Genomic DNA, 21,088 nt, shown 5'->3' with positions numbered 1-21,088 from the left:
CATTTTTAATTTTAATCTTTAAAATACCAGAATTTGCACATAACTTTATATTTCTGTCTGTCTGATAACATCATTTTAAAATGATTAAATTAGATGTCATGATCAGATATTCAGTACTTCAGTAACCTTTTTTACCAAGTAGTTAGAGTAATTTCCTGTTAAAGTAGTCCAATTATTACTTGATTATTATTGCTGACTGCTCTGCCCGCCTCTATATATTGTATTAAAATAAATTTAAATGCTTTACTTTTAAAAAAAAAAGAGGTTTTTGTGGCCTTTATTAATCAGTAACTGGACAGGAGGAAAGTGAAAACTGCAGTAAGTGGGGCCAGGAACTGAACCAAGGTTCACCGCTGCATACGTTTCACCTGTAGCCGGGCCACAAAAAGTGGTTTTACTAAACCACAAACCAAGAGTGAAAGAAAGGTTTTCATTGGTTGGTATTTAATAAGGGAAAAAAGACAAAAAAAAAGAAAAAGAAATGTTGCTACGATATGTAAAGTGTTGAACACATTAATCGGTGTGCCTCCAGTTGGCTCAGATATATATATATATATATATATATAAAATATATATATATATATATATATATATATATATATATATATATATATATATATATATATATATATATATATTTTATATATATATATATATATATATATGGGTGTGTGTGCGTGCGTTTCTATTTCGCGCGAGCCTTGAGTGAGCGCTGTCCAAGGTGCTGCAGCACTGCACGTCCCCTCCCTTTCTCTCCCTTTTCCTCGCACACACACATTTTCTCTCCCTGACAACCACGTGACTCTCCCCTCTGCCGAGTCTGCCGCGAGAGCATCATCAGACTGCACCTTTTCCTCCTCAGGAGAACGGAGGAGAGAGCGACCCAGAGTCAGACAGAGGGAGAGAGAGAGAGAGAAAGAGAAAGAGAGGGAGAGAGAAAGAAGGGGGGAGAGCGGGATGACACCTTGTCATCTTCAGTCCGAGATCGTAATAGTTGTGTTCCTGTCTGGTCGTTTCCCTTTTTCCTCTCTTCTCCTCCCGCGGATTCAAAAATCCACCTCAAATGGGAAGGGAGATCGATGCGTCGCGCGCGCGGCACTGTTGCCACGGAACCACAGGATGCGCGTGAGGTAAGCAAGGATCCTTTGATCAAAAGCGGTTCTGTGGCTTTTATTCACAGTAGAAACGGCGCTCTCACATTCTAGTTGGCACAATAAACATCTGCTTTTGTTTATTCATAATGGGAAAAAAAGAGGAACGGAAGCAGGGGATAATATAGTAGTTAGCAGCTAATAGGGCGCAGGTGACGATGAAGCTGAGCAACTGCCACAGGGAGTGAAAGAAAAAAAAATGGAGAAGAGGTATGGCTGCAAATCGAGAATCGATAATTCAACCGCATTCATTCACCCCGTCTATCAATACCTGTGATGTCTCCGCTTTCTTTTGCTTTTTTCAACACGGTGTGAAGTCTCCTGTTAGTGTAGTAAACGGTTATATTCGCAGTCAGTGCGGGTTGTGTCCCCCTTTTTTTTTTTTTTTTGGTTTGAAGGCGTTCAGACGTTAGAAACTGGGATTTTGGAGCCTAATTCGATTTGAGTCATCCACCGCAGTAGCAGCGGTGGCGGGAGCTGCTCCCGTCTTTGTGATGGGGCTAACTGGAAACCAAGAAGGTGCAGTGAAACAGCTTCTTACCATAAATACCATAAATATTTTCTCCCTTAAAAATAACAACAAAAATGGAGTCAAAAAGTCGTTCAATAAAGACAGCATTTAGGAAAATATTAAGTGTTTGAGGGATTGTGACTTGAAGCTAAGTTGCAGGTATGCCGCCTAAAAAACCTCCTGCGGCATTATGAATCTCCGTTAGGGAAATGCTGTTGGTGTGTGTGAGTTAAAGTCAAGCTTTTATTACTTATATTAATCCCGATGTGTTTACAGATTGTTCAAATGTGACCAGGCTAGCGGTGCGCTCAAAATCCATGAGAAAGTGTAATTTGAGAATAACAGGCTCAGCTGGCGTGTGTATGTGTGTGTTTTGTATGAATGTGTGTGTTGACCCTGGTTGATTGTGCCGTCTCTGTTCTCTCTGTAGGTCGCTGGAGAGAGTGATGACGCGGCAGTGAGAGACACACATACCTCAACCTGCTGGCACACACTCACATATACACCCCTATTTGCCCACACACGCTTTAAGTCTTGCCCCTCGAAGACAAGGAAGAGGAGAGGGAAAAATACTGCTATGACGGTGTCATTTCTCACCATTACCAGTGTGTGAGCTGCACACACAAGCACACTTGCACTCCGTGTGGAGTTGCCTGCATGGGGGATAAGACCCTATCTAGGGCACAAAGATGGAGTTTGCATCCTGTTTGTCCCACATCTAACACACAAACATACTCACACACACACCTGGAATCTCATGACTGAAATAAGGAATGAAGAGGAGACGCTGAACATCGAAAAGACAAGACAAACACCAGGCCAAGGCATCAGAAGATGTTCAAAGGGTGTTAACAGAACAGAGGGTACTGCCGTCTGACCCCTCCCTCCCTCTCTGGAGGTTCATTGTAGCTGAGCTCTTTGGTTAAAAGCATTACCAAGACAGCAGGGTGGACAGGTGACAGTGTTCTACGAAGTGCCCTGCAGTTGTCACCATGAGCTGTAGGCTAGAGGGAACATCCCAGCTCTAGCCTCTATTTAATTTTGTGTGTGTGGGCGTGTGAGAGCGGGTGTGTGCATGAGTGTAATGGCGGTTTGCGTTTGGGCAGCAGCCCCCCTGCTCTTTCTGGGGCTGTGCCTGTGCAGCGTAGGGGGCCAGGCTCAAGGGGAGGTCCTGGAGTTTGGGGGCGTATCCAGCCAGTGGGGGCGGTTTCCGGTGTGGAACGCCTGTTGCGAGAGCGTGCTGAGTTTCAGCCTGCGGACTCAGAGCCAGGAGGGCCTGCTGCTCTACCTGGATGACGAGGGCTTCTGCGACTTCCTGGAGTTGCTGCTTCTCCACGGGCACCTGCGCCTACGCTTCTCCATCTTTTGTGCTGAGCCAGCTGAGGTGCAGTCAGGCGTGGCGGTGAGTGATGGGCGGTGGCATGCGGTGCGTGTCAAGAGGGACTGGAGGAACACCTCGTTGGAGGTGGATGGGCGACTGGAGGGATGGGCAGAAGTGAAGAGTCAGAGAAGAGACATGACAGTATTCAGTGACACATACATGGGCGGGTTGTCAGCAGATCTCCACTCCTCGCCGCTACGCCTCACCTCAGTCTCAGTGCGGGAGCACCACCCCGCCTTTCGTGGCTGGATCACAGCAGTGAGCATCAACGGCTCGCTGGTCGCGCTGGACAGCTCAGAGGGCGTCACGGTAACAACTGTCTGCGGGCCGGACCACCAGTGCCAGAACGGAGGGGTGTGCAGCGTGGTCAACAACCAGGCCGTCTGCGACTGCTCCGACACCGGCTACCAAGGCAATGACTGCAGCGAAGGTAAGGCCTGAAACCATGCTGACCCATCATATACATCCCATCCTTTACATATACTGACACACAGACATACAGATTTGTCTTAAACCACTTCTGCAAACTCAACCCGGAAATTCCTTACACTAGCTTCCTTAAAAGAGCATATAATTCACACCTTCCCAGTTCTCCTCGGCTGGCATCTATAGACCAGCAGCCTTCACAAAAAGTGCTAGGCCTGCATACTGATTATGCTTTATATTGATTTCTTGCCTGCAAACGACTCCCAGCCTACGACGTTCACCCAAACTCAGATATAGGGCTCCTGCTAGGAAGGGCAATGAGTTTAGAGAGGCCTGGACTGAGATGGTGGGAACAGCTGTTAAGTGTCGCAGTAACACGGTAAAGCCTTTGAGTCAGCAGATTGAATACAGATTCCTGAAACCCAATGAAAGGTCTCTCCTGGCTGGCCGGCTTTGAAGGCCTACGTTGGTGTATTTGGCAGAACATAGTTCCCATATAGATCCACCATGGATGGGGTAGCTGGATGGTGTTGAGAAACTCTAATTACAACAGAGCTAAGAGGCTGGAAATCACCGGTTGTTACATGGCTGACACCTGACTGCCTGTGTTAATGGATTTGGATTGATTTTAGATGGCCTTCAGAGCTACTATGCATAGGGTGTTGAAATGATGTGTGTAGAATCTATCACTTGCCATTAATTTTAACAGCCTCCAGCCTTTCGAGATGCTCTGTTTGCATCTGTGTGATTTGGTATAGTGTGTGTTAATGTGACAGCGCTCCTATAGAAGACAGAAACAGTTCATGAATGAAAAATTATTCAAAAAGGAACAATATGCTTAAATATTTAAACACCACAGAAACACCCTCGTTTAATTCTGCCAAACAAGCATTTGGTCAATATGAGCGCCAATAGGCAGGCCATTGTAATTATGGCCATTACAAAAGCAAAACAGTTGCTTAATGAATTCAGCTACCTTGTTATGGCCCTCAGTGCAAATGCTTTCATTGGCACCCCACTAAAGATGTGTGTGTTGTCAGATCTGCTTGACTTCATTGAAAACAAATCTGCATCCTTGATCAATAGCATTAGAAACTGCTGTAAACCAAAGATACCTTCCAGCTTTGCCCAAGCCATTGATTTTTAATTATTTTTTTTTTACTCCCTAGAATTTAATGATACAAATGCATCTGCCAAAAATGGTCGGGTTGCCTTGCAATTTCTTCACCAGGAAAAAAAAAAGACCTCATAGCACCGCTGTCAGCATCACACACATCTCTTTAGCCACCCACCGCATCACACCTTCTCATTTAGTGGACAGTGGGATGGCCTGGGTTGCCATGGAGACAGGACTAATAAGGAGACCTCATGCCAGATGTGTCTCTTCATCATATTTCTTTCATTTCCCCCTTCGGCGTTGGCCTCCCTTTTTCCTTGGTACCTGCAGGCGGTGCCCGGCTACCCTTGACGTCAGCCGTAATTTTTCCCATCCAAATCTACATTATCTGAACTTCTTTGTGTGTAGCGTGTTCGGTTAATGTGGGAAGCATCAAGCTTTACCAAGCAGCTTTAAAGGTAGATTTACTGCTGCTTTGTGTTCACACGTGCGGAAATAATTAATCCACTGGGGGAGAATTAATAAAATCACGCTCCAACAATTAGTCAATTCGTTGTAGAAAATGAATCATAAAGTAGCTCAATTGTGAACTCTCAGGTAAAAAAAAAAAACACGCTAATTATTTACAGATTCAAAAATCCTAAATGTATGCTTTTGATGCCTTTTTACTGTCATATATGAAAGTTATCGAGGGATGCACAGTTTTATGGTTCTCTTTGTCTATTCTGATTTTGACCAAAGTTTAAATGTCAAGGACTATAACACATAAAACTGAAAAAAAATGCTTCCAATTTCTTTATAAAAGTAGGTGTTTTAAAACCAACAGATAATTAAGAAATTACAAGATAATTCCTATTTACATATCAAACTGTTTGTCCCAGATCTTTATCTGGTTATTATACTCTAAGGTGCATGGTGCTGGGTGACAAAACTGGGGGAAGTCTGAGTTTTGATGCATTTGATGAATAGGAAAAATAATCTGACTTTCCATATTTGATCACTGCTGATCTTGGAAAAATTGTCCAATTCCAATCCCTGGATGACTGATTCTTGCATCTCTAGAGATGTCCCAAAACATCATCTGACAAATAATCTGTACATTACTTAATTACAAAATAAGCTGAGTATTTAGCTGCTCTTGCTTTTAAAAGATGCATACCTTTTCTCTCATTCAATTGTTCATTTAAAATCCTTTATTTTCACACTATAGGTAAAATCAAGCAATTATTTAAAAACAATTATCAAAATCTTTCAATGTAATTTAGAAGATCAAATAGTGATAAAACTGAATATTGATTCATTATTAATAAAATAATTCCTGCCATAAGTGTTTGCAATCAAAGCACTTAGCCTTTCTTAAATACAGGAAGTGACAAGTTAAGCTGTGCAAAGGCTCCCTGCTGCACTGAAAATTACTCTTTATGTGATCCAAGCCAGTCTAATCCAGTCTGCTGTTTTGCTTCTTCTCAGCGACACACTCATACCTCCACAAACATATGCAGCCCAAATGTACAAACACATGTAGACACACATTGTGAGCTATGCAGCCTCCAGGACCACCATTATTCACACCACCGCTGATGTACCTGACAGCAGGGCATGCTCTATGAGCTAAATGGGAGATGCATACATTTTACATAAAGGCTCTCAGCAGAAACATCGCCTACATTGCGCTGGCACTTGTCACTCAACAAGAGACTGCTCGTATCTATGAAGTGGAAGATATATATTCCTAGAAATGGGCTCACATATTAGCTGCGAGTGTTGTGGATAACACCTGGTACACAGATTGTTTTCCCCTCTTGGCAGTAGATCTTCTCCTTAAATGGGTCCACGGGTTGAGCAATAGTATCTTTGACATTGGGGGAAATCATATAGCTTTACAAGAGAAAAATGATACTTATGCTACCTCTTGAATAAAATTACAGAGCTGGATAAAGTATAAGAGGCTATTATTTGTGGGCTGAGTAACAGGATCTCTTTTTTTTTTTTCTGGTGCCATTTCCATTTCCCGTGTTTGCATATTTGAGATTAAAGGGACAGTTCAGTATAAATGAGATTCTGTAAAATGCTCAGGAGCAGTTATTAATCTACATCTTCATTTTGTAGAAATAGTTTCTTCCGGAGGCTAAAGACAACAGCTAGTGAGAAAGTAAACTTTGTCTCTTGTCTGTCACATTTTCACCATTTCTTTTTTTTCCGTCCAAATACTCAAAATGCTGCTGCATAAAACCATTTAGTGCTTCTTAAGTCCATTTGCTTCCATGTTGTTGGCAAACAACTTAAGATGGAAGAATATTGTAACTGGCTAAATGTTAGCAGCTAACAATGCTAAAATAAGCATCTGTTGAAAAGTCCTTGTTGTTCTGAAGAGCTTTTACACTGTCCTTGTTAGTGTGGACTGCACTGGATCTTCTTTAATTAAAAATCAAATGTTAATTTTCATTTGTTTATTTATCTTAAACCACGTTTGAAAGTGTTTAGCTTCCAGAGCAAAGATGTGGTGTTTTTTTCTTTAAATAACATTAAATTTAGCTTTGCTTTATCTCTTCCAATGGCACCTAAATTAAAGACTACTTTGCTGTTTTGATGAATTTGGACTGTTTATATGATCTCTAAATATTAAAATAATTTCAATATTTAGGCTGGATTAGACTATAATTCTTGAATAAATAATTTGTGATTTTTTAAAACACTGTTTAGGATTTCTGAAGCTTTTATGTGTGAAACACAAAATATGAGCATTTTTAATGCTTTCTTTGCATTAAAACCTCCTAAGCATTAGACAAGTAAAAAATGTGCAAAAATTGACTTGTCAAACCTTTAATTTACTGACTACAGAAGTGAAAGCATTTGCTTGAATTGTAATAAAGAAAGGAATCATCTTCTGGTTTTCCCATAAATGTTGCTAACTTCACCTAATTCTTGTCTCTTTTCGTGCTACTCATAACCTTTTAGCAGAACCAAGCTTAAAAACTACAGAACTATCCCTTTGAGGCGCAATTTCTGTTTCAGAAAGATGGTGGGAAAAAAGGCAATTGATAGTTTGGAAACAGTAATTCAAGTCCCTGTTATGAAAGTACAGTAACTTGTGAACATTAGCCCAGGAAACACAGTCAGTGTGCTATTGAACTGAAAGCGTTTCTGAGCAATTTAGCAAAAAGATAAACCTTCGAGAAAAGGGTGCAGTACTCTTTAAAGTGTTTCCAGTTCTTCTCCCATACCCAGTTGATTCATGTTTCTCATTTTCTTTAAATAGTTTAGAGATACAGATAGCTCAGAGAGAAGAATTTAGCAGATGATGTATTTTTGTGGACGAATTAGATTGTGCTTTAAAGTGCTTTTTATGGTCTGAAGTGTTTTTACATCTGGTCCTCCACATACTGCAGTTCATTTTGGTCTGACTAAGATACTGCCTCAGTGTTATGCCTCCATCCACAGTTTGTGCAGGCTGCAGCTAATATTTATGCCACTACCAGGGAGTAGCCTTAATCAACTTAGAGTATGTCTACAGTAAGAACGAGCCAATACGAAGTTACCAGGAGTAAACATAGCATGTATCATGATATAACTGATTTATTTAAAACAAAAAGCACCTACTACAGCTGCTCTAATAATATTACATTAATTAATGTGGTGAAAATGTTTTCTAAGAAACCTATTTATAATCATGTTTTTATATAAATGTGAATAAATGACTGATAAAATTTAGATGTTGGATCAAGTGGTCATCACACAGAATATTATACCCTTTTTTTGCCAAATAATAAGTTAGTAAGTTGACATCAGGCAGTTAATCTGTTGAGCCTGCTGCAGCTGTAGTCTTAAAACAGCATTACCACAATGATATTGATGTATGGAGCTCCTTTAGTTCCATTACTGTCTATGTTTTTCATGACAGTGAATATTTCCAAACAAGTGAATTTGTATTTTTGTAAACAAAAGAAACGTGTAGAGCCTTGTTGCAGGCAGCTGACAAGCAGTGGGCAGGTGGGGGAAGAGATAACATTGTGCTACTCTATGCTTCATATAACATCTCTGGTCATTCCTGTTGATTTGGTGTCTCATCAAAAGAAGTTCAAATCATAGAAATGAGACTACGGAAACTTTTAATGGTTGTGGAAGAGCAAAATTTATTACCTCAGTCTACCTTGATACTGGTTACTCTTAGCTCAGAAGTGTTGAGGTATTTTGGAAGCACTTATTAAAAGGTCTAACAAACTTATTTTCTGATTTCTCTTTGAAGCTTGACTTCACGATTAATTTGGCTAAGAATTATTTGACTTCTTGGAGTCACTAGTACATTTGAAAACCAAAAACAAACGCTAAGCAGAAAACTAAATTCCTCACTCTTGATCCCAATACATATGCACTATTCTGAACAGGAGAGAGTACTTAAAAGAAAAGACTTCCACTTTATTTCCTTTACCTTTGGACCCACATTATGGGTTTTACTCCAAAAAACATGACAAACCATAAAGCAGCTTGACAGCAGCTCTAATTTTAAATAAAGGGAACATTTTTAATTTGGAGTTGCAGTAATGACTTGACTGGAGCCTATTTTTGCTTATACTCAGTTAAATTTGAGTGTATTTGTTATTTAAAGTATTCAGGCTTTTCATTCCTTATAATAACAATTCCATTTTATTTATTTTTGACATGCTTCAGGTAGCACCTTCTTTATATATTAAAAAATTTGAAATATTAATCTTGGGGTAAATTCTGCTTTTTGGTGTTCAAAGAATTCCATAAGTTTGTTGGAACAAAATAAACTAAATTGAAGTAAAACAGCAATTTTTTTTGTCTAAATAATTTAGATTAATTTAGATTCAGCAATTAGTCCAAAAAGGAATTTGTTCGTGGCAGCCCTAGTTTGAGCAGATCCGTGCCTAAATTTAATCCCTGTCTGACGCATTTTGCCCTGCAGTGAGAGCAGAATGAACCTGGCTTGTTAAGCCTGGCCTGGCTTGCATTGTCCTTGAGGGCAAACCGCTGTTAGCATGCTAATGGCTCCACCTGTTTCTGCCATGCTACTAGCGCAAGGGCAGAGGCAAGGAAACACTCTTCTGACCACGCAAATCAAAACACATGCACACCCCTTCACACACGTACACACATGCAAAAATACATTGACACACACAGCCAGACCCAGCACTGAATCATGCATGCCCCTTGTCCTTTTTTGCACTGCTAATCCATCCCTACATGTTTTCCCAGCTATTTCACGTCATTATTACTGCCATAGTCAATGTTGCTGTGTTTGCGTGAAAGACAGCGAGAGTGTGAGAGGGAATGTGTGTGATTGGGTGTGTGGGGGTGCGTGTGTGTTGCATGCTATCTGTCGGGGTGCTCTGGGGAGAGGAAGCAGCTACAAGGTAAGTTGTGGGGTAAACGGCTCTTGAATCCAAATCTACAGGTAGGAATGTATATTGATGCCAACACCCCTTCCCTTTCTTACTTCCACCCTCTCTTCCTACAAAATGTGGGTGCTTGTGTGTGCTGTTAAGACAAGATCTACGGAAAGTTGTGCATTTCTTTAACTTGGCTGCGTGAATATACGTCTAATCAAACCTCAGTTTTGGCTACCAGTGCAGCATGGTATCCATCGTGACGTTTGTGTTGACTTTGCATGCACGAAGCAACGGTAACCCCTGGATGGGTGTGCATGTACAGTAAGTAGCCATGGTGACCCTTGGGCTGAGCATGCATGTTAATGAATGTCTGTCTCTCTCTCTCTTCGCCTGGCCGCCACGCCCTTCCAGAGCACAGCTACACTCCAGGTACGTGACATTATCTATCTATCTATCTATCTATCTATCTATCTATCTATCTATCTATCTATCTATCTATCTATCTATCTATCTATCTATCTATCTATCTATCTATCTATCTATCGCACCAATTTCTTTCATGTCTTTTCTAATCTTCTCTTTCTGCCTTTTGTTCCTCATAACATCTTCTACTGTCTATACAGTAGCACTAAATAGCCAGGGTAGAAGTTAGCCAACTTTAGTATATTCTGGGTCTTGTGTTGTTATGTACAGTAAAGGTTCTTTGCTGTCATCTGGTAAGTACTACATCTCTTGTTGCAATCATCTGAAGCGGCACTCGCCTCAAGGTTACATAGACATAGACAGATAAATACTGCGCCGTGTACGACTCAGTTCATGGCTGTGTGCAAACGTCTTTGTACGTACTTGTTTTGTGCGTAGGATAAGTAAGTGCATTCAGAATGGTTTTATTCTTATAATTTAGATGACTCATATATATATATATATATATATCTATATGCACACACACGCAGAGAAGTAGCCTCCTCCAGCATGCCACTGACAAACTCCTGCACCATTAAAACACATCTATGCATAAGCACTCACACACTTCATGGTCCTTTGCTGTGCTGACTGTGCTCTTGTCTTCCTTCAAGGTCTGGCAAACCTGATGGTTGGCGACCAAGGTATGGCCTCTTCTTACCTCACTTCCTGTTGTCCTCTGCTCTTCCATCACCCCCAACCTCCTCCTCCTCCTCCTCCCTCTCCACCTCACACCCCTACACTCAAAACTCCTTGTATCCCTCCTCCATCTCATCAACACCTGGTGCGGATGGAAGTTGTTTCTCTAGGCACAGAACTCAGGTCAGTCCTTCATGAGATTCCGAATAATTTTGTTATTAAAAGAGGTAGCTTTAATTAGAGATTTCTTTAACCTCTTGACCTGAGAGCAACTTTCACTATATACAGTATATGTTTATATATGGGGAAACACATATCTACATATATATTCTAGCTGCTTTGCTGGAATTAACTCCAGGTCATGGCAATGGAGCAAAAGGACATGTGACCCACTGACCCATGGATGGCGGATGGTTTGAATTGGTTTTTCCTCTTCATTTCAGTTTCCCTTCTCCGTATGTTGGAGACTGACTGTAGCCATATGGTGTCTGTAGGGGTGTGTGTGTGTGTGTGTGTGCTTGCTTAATGCTTATACACATATACAAGCATGCCTCAACATAAATCAATGGCAGTTCTCGCTGCACTCTTCCATCGTGCATCAGCTTCCAGCATGTCTCTTTTTATGCCACCACTGGTGCTCAAATGGGCTCCTGCTCATACGCCGGCGAGCGCATGTGATCCCAAACAGCTGTTTGCTGCAGTGTTTGTAAAAAGCAATGCTGTTATACCCCGCAGCCTCTATCTAGTCCATTGTTTTTGAAAGTAGCCCAAAAACAAGAGCTGCAACTGGTGTGCTTTGAAAAAAGAAAAAAAAAAATGTTTCTTGATAACCAGAACTCACAGTGCCACCCTTTTTTTGTTCTTTCCCTCTTTGTTCTTGCCCACTTTCTCAATGTTTGGAACACCAACTCCTCTGATTTTAGGAAAATCCAGAGGTACACCCATGATTTACTTATGTGTTTGGCTACTGGGTTGCTATGGATGGTGAAGACGTTGCTGAATGTGTTGACAGGCTCTTGACTGCACACTAAATGTGGAGCTTCTTAGCAACAAATTTTGTGTATTTGAGATAGAATTGGAATGTGACATTTTTGACAAGGTAAGATGTTGCGGCATGTAAGTGCAAGGGTGTGTGTGTGTGCGTGCGTTTGTGGGGGGGGGGGGGGGGGGGGGTGCCTGCATGAGTGCAAATGAATAGAAGCTCCAACCTACTGTGCTATTGAAAATCTGAAGGTAGGTGCCGCTCGATCATACAGCTCTGCATGACGCTGATGAATACACTGATTGGTGCACATGAAGACAAGTCTGACCGTGACAGGCTATTGTGCTCTCTGATTGGGCAAAAGTAGACATAGTGATGGCTATGCCCCATACTGAGAAGTTGTGTTTCTTCCCCAATGTGCTGTTTAATAGAAAAAGATGAGCTTTGGCTAGCCGCTAGGCCATTCTAACACATTAATATGCTGGGGTATAAAACTATTACATTGCAGCTCTGACTGTATGTTTAGATCTCTGGCCTCAAGAGGTTTTCTTGTTTTGTATTTAGCTCCGTCAATCTTCCTATTGTCATCCCAACAAAGAAAAGCCTCTCCATAGCCTGATGCTGCCACATCCATTTTTCACTGTGGGTATGATGCGTTCAAAGTTCTGGCCTTCTTGGTTTTCTTCTTTGCACTCATCTGTAACAGGACAAATCTGAAATTATCTGTAGATCTCTGCAGCTCTTCCAGAGTTACCTATTATAAACACGCCTCTGGTCTGGCCCGTGACTTTAGGTGCATGGTAATTTCTTTTTGTAGGTTTGAAGTTTTCATCTTCAGATGATGGATTAAACACAGTTTTGTCCTTCTATACCCCTTTCTCCTCAACCTTTCTGCTGTGTTCCTTGGTCTTCTTGATGCTGTTTGTTGTCTAAAAAACCTCACAAAACAGCTGCATTTATTCTTAGGATAAACTCACAAATTATGCACTACTTTTACATAAATTTCCCCCAAAATACATTAAAGTTTGTAGTTGTAATTTGACGAAAGGTCAGAAAGTTCCAGGGGTGTAAATACTTTTACAAGGCAGTGTAAATAAGCTCATAATTCCAGATTCTGCCTCAAAATGTCTGATGTGATTCATCCAGGTGGCACAGAAATTTTAATTGCTTGATCTGGCTTATGCTCAGCATTTTAAATCACCTGCTTAGGTACTGACAGGTATTAACATATGTTTGCAGCGTTATTACACAATGTATTCTGTGTATCTGTTTGCCGGTGCCCCTCACTATGAGGTGTGTTTGGATGCTGATATGCTAAAAGTATAGCTGTTTTTTTTTTCAACCTTTGAAGTTTCTGTACACATGAAAAAAAAGGCATGTGTTTTTGTGTGAGTGTGTTTTTTTGTTCTGCATACTGAGATGTAAAGGCTGTCAAATGGTGCAGACGGAGCCTAGCTTAGGTTAGTTCAGCGTAAAGAGGCTTTTTGAGGAGACCGCAAAGCTGAAATGAGTTTCTTTGAGGGGGTGGGTGGGGTGTGCAGTCTTGAAAAGATATACAGCGTGTGTGTGCGTGTGTTGGCGTGTGCGTGTGTGGGCATTAGAAATTGAGAAAAAAAGAGACAGCGCCTCTGAGAGATGACCTAAAGAAATGAATGATAGAGGGAGGGGGAGAGGGAAAGAGCGAGAGATAAAGTGAGCCGTCTTCTCGCTCCTGTGATGTAGAGCAACTGGCTGTATCTGCAAAGCGGCAGCGACGGTCCCGCCTGCCCTCCTGGTCCAGTCATTCTCCAAGGGACATCGGTCCTGATGGGGATCCGGGGACCTTTCCCCTCCTCTACAACACACAGTTATCATTCTCTCTGGAAATGATACCCACAGATCACTAATCACTTTGAGTGGGTGAAACGCAACCAATTGTGGAAGGAAGGAAGACAGAAAAGAAGCAGCCAAATTGGATTTTCATAAGTATTGAGAAGCCAAAGGAAAAAGGGGGAAATGGATTTTTTTTCAAAGTATTGAGCAGCAATAATCTGGATGGAAAATGTGCTTAAAGCCAAGTAGCAGATTTAGCCTTTTTTTCTTTTCTCTTTGCTTGGCCAAGAAGTACGCTGGAAGAATGAGAGATTACAGAGTAGTTGGTTTATTGTACACTCACCGGTCACTTTATTAGGTACACCTTGCTAATCCATGTTCATTTTAAAAGCACTTTTTAATTTCGTTTTATCAGACTCTTGACTGAAGTGTGTTATGGCTTCAATCATAATTTATTTTTGATTAAAATTTTAGATTTGACCAAATCTGAGCTGCCATAAACTAACCATAAATACAAACTACTAAAGGAGTGAATTTTTCATTAGTGGGGAAAATTATTTTTTGTACATCCAGGTTAAATATTTATGGAACAGATATATACTAAAATTGCACACAATCAACCTTAGATCTCATAAGATTTAATATCCTTCATATTTGTCTAATCTTGATTCAGTCAGGAAAATATCAATGGCTTCTGTCACAGTATACGTTTTTCAGCTTTAGTTTTCATTTCCTTGGTCTTTACCAAAACTAGAACAAAACAATGTTCGTCAACAAATCAATACTTGTTAGTATCAGATTGGTCTCCCATTTTACCTTCAGAACTGCCCTCCTGGTCCAGTCATTCTCCAAGGGACATCAGCTTCTTGGCATACATTCAATTTGGTGTCAGAAAGATTATTCTGAGAGTTTAGTCCATATTAATATCTTTCAGTTGTTGCAGATTTTTCTGATGCACATCCATGATGCCAGTCTTTTATTTGAGCTTTGTGACATGGTGAGTTATCCTGTTGGAAGAAGGAATTATATAGATAAACTGGGTCAGAAACAAGGCTTAGTTTGTACTAAAGGGTCCAGTTTTGAGACTATATTTCCCAAACCATTACACTACCATTACATTGAAATGTTAATACCAGGCAGGATATTTTGTTCATGTGAGTTTTTGACCCTGCAATTGAAATTAAGATTGTTGCCCAATGTTGGTGAGACAGTGTGAATTGTAGCCTCACTTTCCTGTTTTTAACTGGCAGCAGTGGCACAGGGTGTGGTCTTCTGCTGCTGTAGCTCATCTGCTTCAAGGTTAGACATGATGTGCAACCTTGAAGAAATGTTTAGTCCATTTTAATTGGACTCTACTTCATTAGAAAGTTCAGTTCGTTTGAGGAGGTGTACATGTGTAATCAAACTCTGATCTGCCTACAAACCTGGGTCTCACTTAAGTTAAAGTGGAATCTGTTCACATTTTCCTCTGTCCACACACACGAACATGACATTGTTGTTTACACAACTGCGATTTACTCAGTATTTTCTCTTTTCAAATCATATTTGCACATAAAAATCCCAATTTTCTGGCCAGCAAAATCATGAAACAACCATGCAACTTATAAAATCATTAAAAATCACCTTCTGATGCTTGCTTTTAACTCCAACTACGGTAGTTGTCTCTATCACGTCTTGATTTCTAAATGCATTGATGTAATAATTCATTCTGATGTGCTATCAGAAAATTGAACAATTGTACCTAAGAAACTGGCCAGCGAGTTTCGAGCTTTACGGCACAATGTCAACTTAATAATGGCTGTTTGTTTGCAGCCTGTCCAAATGTTCTCGATATCAATCCAAGAATCTATGCACAACCTAGACATGTGGTCAGCCTCTCTTGAGGTGACCTTTAAAAGTACGTGAACGGACGGACAAACGGACAAACACTCACACACAATAACCTTTAGAGAGTGCCTGCTGAGTGTGTGAGCTAGAGTGTGCTGGGTGTAAATATGCATGAGTAAGGCTGCCTGCACATATTCTTCATGGTCAGTGGATGAAGGCAGGAGAGGGATTGAGGCTGTGTCGGGTTGTGTGCGTGTGTGTGTGTGTGTGTGTGTTCTGGGGAGGTGGATTGTGAGTCATAATTTGTGACTCATAAAGCGTCGGCAACCAAAACGGCTCTTTTTAACACATTGTTTTGTGACAGAAATGCACAGATGGGGGATGCACTCCACTCCATAACGGGGCACATGTTCAATGTCACACACTTTAGATTTCTCTTAGAATTATTTGCTTGAGTTTTTTTTTTTTTTTTTGTCCTTTCCGCCACCCATGGCTTTGTCCTGGACATATGAATATCCCACAAACACAGAAAAAGCACAGATAGCCGCAGCAGACGAGCTGCACGCTGACTTCACCATATGTGGGGTTGGGAGTGGTAGCAGATGCCAAGAGAAGAACCAGTTAGTACCAGCAACGCACAGCATGTCTCCTACCTCTTACTCATCAGCATGTACAGTCCTAATAATAAATCAGCCACTGAGTATGAAACAAGTTTAACTTATTTTAATTAGTTGAACACACTTTTGACTTACTCCTTTTATAGTCTGTTGCTTTACGAAAGAACCGTAATTCTATTGGCTCTTAATGAAATTAATATTCTGTTTCTTTCATAGAACTTGGGGACAAAATTTATGATCATATTAGTAAGACCTGACGTTGCAATGTTACTATTGAGTTTTACGATGGCAATATTGATTTAATTTGGCCCAAATTTCCCTCACAACTCTCTTACTTTTTCATTATTTCCGTGCTCCTGTCACTTTCCACCAGATTTAGCATTTCGGACTTTGTAGTTTACATCAAATGTGGACATCAAGGGCATCGAGAGTCCATTTCATTGGCTAAATATGTTTCTTCCAAACAAAGCTTGAAAAATGACAAGATACTCAATATTGCATACAAGCAGTCCATTGCAGATGCAGTACTGCAAAAATTCATATTCAGAGATGCACCGATCAGGCTTTCCCTGGTGGAAACCAATTTCCGTTCTCTTTAAGGTCCAACCTGCCATGTCCTATTTAAACCAATGACTATTACTCATAAAAAATAGGATCAGAGTTTTATTGATGTAGTACTTTTGAGTCTAGCAGAAAAGGTAATAAGGACAAGATTATTCTCATTTGCACATCAAAGCAGACATCCATAAGCTTTATTTGAATGGAAAAAGTGCATCAAAAAGCAGGCTCTTGTAAACTGGAAATGTTGTAAGTTCTTCATTTTGATGCATTTACTGAATAGGGAAAAATCAGACAGATTGAATGATCTACCTTGAATGATTTCACATTTGTGACTGCAAATGAAACTTAACTGGAGTCGAAATACAACAATGAGAAACTATGAGATCATGTGAAGATTTACTGTATTATTGTTTCTTCATTTTTTTATTTTTAATTCTAGTCCTGGTGGTACCGAGTCAGTTTGAAAGTACATATCATGTGATTGGACTGAAGTGGGATGCAGTTCAGATTAATCTAGATTGACACCAACTGAATGGTTGTCTTAGTCCTTATAAATTCGCATTCAAGTGCAGATTAAATGTAAGAAAAGAAAATCCTTAAATGTATGGAAGTAAATTATTGCCACCAATAATCCAAAATTACTCTACTAATCCCAAAGACAATTTAATAAAAAAAAACAAAAAAAACAGCAAAGTGTATCCTAGCTATTTGTATCCCACATTTTTTATTTAGACCAGAAATGTAAAATAATCAAAACTACCATAATTTCACTGAAACCTTATGGAAAACATATATTATAATTATTATTATTATTATTATTATTATTATACCAATTTACACTTCCTTGCAAAAGTATGCACTTTGCACCTTTTTGAATTTTGTTAGGTTATAACCACAAATGTAGTTGTGTAAATACAAATCTAGAAGTGTGAGATGAATTTTTATTATCCTTCCCTGATGCAACAGGGAAGAATACTATTTAACTGCAATGATGCAGTTAAATAGTAATGACCTTTCACTGCAGTGACGTCTACAAGTCCTTAGGAGATGTCTCTATAAGCTTTCTAAAAATTGAATGGTGTTAATCGGTGATTTTTACGTTTAGAATTGTCGTCCTACAGTCTTTTGCTGCTTCCAAAAGGAAAACTGACTTTTTTTTCCTGCTTCTGATAAAGGCATTCATTCCCACAGCATAATGATGTCACCACCCTGTTTTAACATAGGGATGGTGTTTAGAAGTAGACTTGGTGTGTTCGTTTTCTGACACTCTGTTCTGCGTAAAGGGAAACAAGCAAATTCTTTGATACGTTTAAAAATAGATATATATTTGTCATGTCTACCTTAGCTTTTGGTCTCTTTAGCTCCTCCAGAGTTACAATGGACTGATTGGCTGCTTCTCTCAACGCCCTGACAGCCAGATCTGTTTGTTTAGGTGCAAAAATAACATTTTAATAGAATACAATGAAGTTTGTGCTTGACAAAATGTAGAATGGTCCAAGGGAAATTAATACTTCAGTGTAGATTTATCGATCTCTCTGTCAGTTTGCAGTCAATAATTATTTTGAGAACCTATAGAATATTTGCCCCCATTGTTTCTTGCTGAAACATATAACGTCACATGTTACCAGAAACATAATTATAAGAAAAAAATATTTTAAGTTTACAAAACTTCTTAATCGTCTAGGAAAATCTGCAGAATAGACTGCATAATTGTCAATGAAGAATCCTTACTCGACACATTAGTCGGTAATGGTTGCGTAATCTCACAAGACGAGCAAATGAGCAGTGTCCAACACAAGACGGAGAAAGAGAGAGACGCTTGGTGTTAAGAGGCAAGTGTCTGTTGATTGGCTTCCTGCCTCACTGACTGGCGTGAATTTGGATTTTGATGGCTACATCTTGAGCTGTGAAAAAAACTGTCCCCTCTGGCCGTCAACACTCGAGAAGCAATTGGTGCAAAGTTTTTTTTTACTGCGAGATGCTCAATTTTCCTGGATTTTCCTCCCTGTCTAATGGGACTAATTCTGCCTCTTCTCAATTTTGCTAACACACATTACAGTAGAACGCTCATTATTGCTCAACACCCATGCAACTCTTGTAATGAAAGTCATAGCGCCACATACAGAGTTCTGCCCCCACATTATCAAGGAAATACACAGCTACTAGATTCAACAGGAGAGATGTGTAATCCCACTGATAAATGTAGACGTTTTTCCCGGTAATTGTATGCAATTATTATCCTGTTAGGACGTGTACATATTAACACCTTTAGCGTTCATTGCTACTAATAAGGAACAGTAAAACCGACGGTCTTTGTAATCGCCTAAAAATAAAGACATCAAACGGACACCACGGTTTTTAGAGGATGGAGGAGGGGGGGAAAGATAGAGCGGAGGCTGGGAGGGAGTGTGCAAGGAGGATAGGGCATGAGGAGTGTGGAAAAGTGATGGTGAGGAAAGATACGAACGCTTTCGGAAAGCGGGAGAAGAGAGGTGGAAAGAGAAGGTCGGAGACGTACATGGAGACAGGGAGGGAGATAAGACTGCGGCGTTTCTCAGCAGGAGAACTGCATCTCTCCTTGGGCTCAACAACACGACACAGTCTCAGAATCAACCCGGATGGTTTTCATCAGCGATGCAGATTCCTCAAACAGCACTGGCACACACACACACTTGTCTTTTTGGAATGAAAGAGGGAGTCTAGTGGGTGCTCCAATTGTCTCTTACCTGCTCCAGCAATTTCCATCATTTCTGGGCGGAAGTAGCGGCCCAATTGGCGATTCACTCCAGTACCCCATCTGGCATTTCGTGTTCATTTCTTTGCCGCTTGCCAAAACAAGAACATACACACATTGATTTAGAGTGCTTGTTTGGCATTTAGATAATTGAAATAGCCACAATACTAATTATGGGCCCATTATATTACCTTTATGAAAATATTTCCTTATGTCCTCATTATTTGTTAACAAGCATTTGGAAGAGAGTGTCAGTATTTTTTCCTTGTGCGTATTTCTCCACGGGTTTGTCCTTGTTGCTATACAAACGACCTGCGTAAATGTAAATTTTTCACATTGTGCATGCTTTGCCATCCCTCTGTGATCCTCGCTGTGCGTTTGCAACATGATACCGCCGCGCTTATTTCTGTGTGCGTTTGTCTAGAAAGGAATGAAACTGACTCTGATCTTATCCAGCTTAAGACAAATACGCTGTTCCGCCTGAAGACATTGTCATGGAAACAAACCGGTTTCCCTGGGTACCAGAGAGAAGGCCAAATTCAAACTCTACAGATGGAGGCAGAAGGGAAGGAGAGATATGGGCAAAAGACACACGAAAAGAAAAGATTTAGCACAGTGGCAGGAGGCGCTTTTCTCATTACTTTACCTAAAATGAAAGTCAGAGGTATTTAAATGACTCTTAAGTGTGACAAAAACGCATTTAGAACTTGTAAATCTGCTGTTATGCAAAAGGTTTTTGTTGTCATTAATGTTAGTTTAATGTATTTAAAACAGTGCAGCATAAAGTATAGAAATGAACACAGTACAACACCTGACAGTCCATTATTAATGCCATGTATTCACGCTCTGCATGCCAATAATATTGTTGACTAATTAAATGAACCCTTGATGTCTGCTGTCTCAATCTAAAAAGACAAAAACTAAAATCAAACAACCTATGGTGTAAAATAACAAGAGTTGAGTAAAATATAGGTAAAGCTAAAAGGGATCATCTAAAGCTGGAAAATGTCAGCAAAAAGATCATTAAAGCTTAATAAATATCTATCTTAAATCAAGAAGACATATGCAAATTTGAAATACTGTTTCTTCAGATTTCAATTTGGATCAATTTCCATTTCTTTTTCCCCAAAGACTGTTATGCATAAAAAAGATAAATGTACTTTTGAATCCAACAGAAATTGAAGAAATTAAAAAATGAATCCAATTGATAAATCAAAGGATGGTCCCCTGACCTGTACCAGATTTTTTATTTAACCTAAAATGTTCTCACTGTTCAAATAGTTTTGATGCACTTAACGAATAGAAAAGCTGGTCAAGTTAAAAATGGCCAGTTCTGATCTCTATTTTTTCCAATCATATCAATTGTTTTGCACTGATTTGTTATTCCTCATCTTACTTTCTGCAACCCATGTGGCTTCTCAAACTAGGAGCTAACGTCTTCATTTTAACAGCAAAAAAAAAAAGGAGAAAAAGAGATCCTGTGTTTGAGACAGCCGATCCGTCACTGCGTCCTGACA

General features: G+C 40.0%; 1 protein-coding gene across 16 annotated transcripts in view; it reads left to right on the top strand.

The window, feature by feature from the left end:
- The first annotated feature begins 825 nt into the window (after nt 1–825).
- The window catches only part of nrxn1a (neurexin 1a), an 85,603-nt gene continuing 65,340 nt past the window's right edge, over nt 826–21,088 (top strand). For 3 of the 16 annotated variants that reach the window (XM_032575112.1, XM_032575113.1, XM_032575109.1), the window contains exons 1-5: nt 828–1,130; nt 2,093–3,473; nt 10,349–10,366; nt 11,014–11,043; nt 11,962–11,973. In XM_032575112.1, the coding sequence (XP_032431003.1) occupies nt 2,738–3,473; nt 10,349–10,366; nt 11,014–11,043; nt 11,962–11,973 (796 nt within the window). In that variant the 5' untranslated portion in view covers nt 828–1,130; nt 2,093–2,737. Of the gene's footprint in view, nt 1,131–2,092; nt 3,474–10,348; nt 10,367–11,013; nt 11,044–11,961; nt 11,974–21,088 lie in introns of all 16 variants that reach the window. The other 13 variants (XM_032575120.1, XM_032575117.1, XM_032575123.1 and 10 more) reach the window with 10 other exon arrangements.

The sequence above is a fragment of the Xiphophorus hellerii genome, chromosome 10 (genome assembly GCF_003331165.1).
Source record: "Xiphophorus hellerii strain 12219 chromosome 10, Xiphophorus_hellerii-4.1, whole genome shotgun sequence".
NCBI classification, from domain to species: Eukaryota; Metazoa; Chordata; class Actinopteri; order Cyprinodontiformes; family Poeciliidae; genus Xiphophorus; species Xiphophorus hellerii.
Note: the sequence above shows the minus strand (reverse complement) of the source record. Positions and strands in the feature narration are given on the sequence as shown.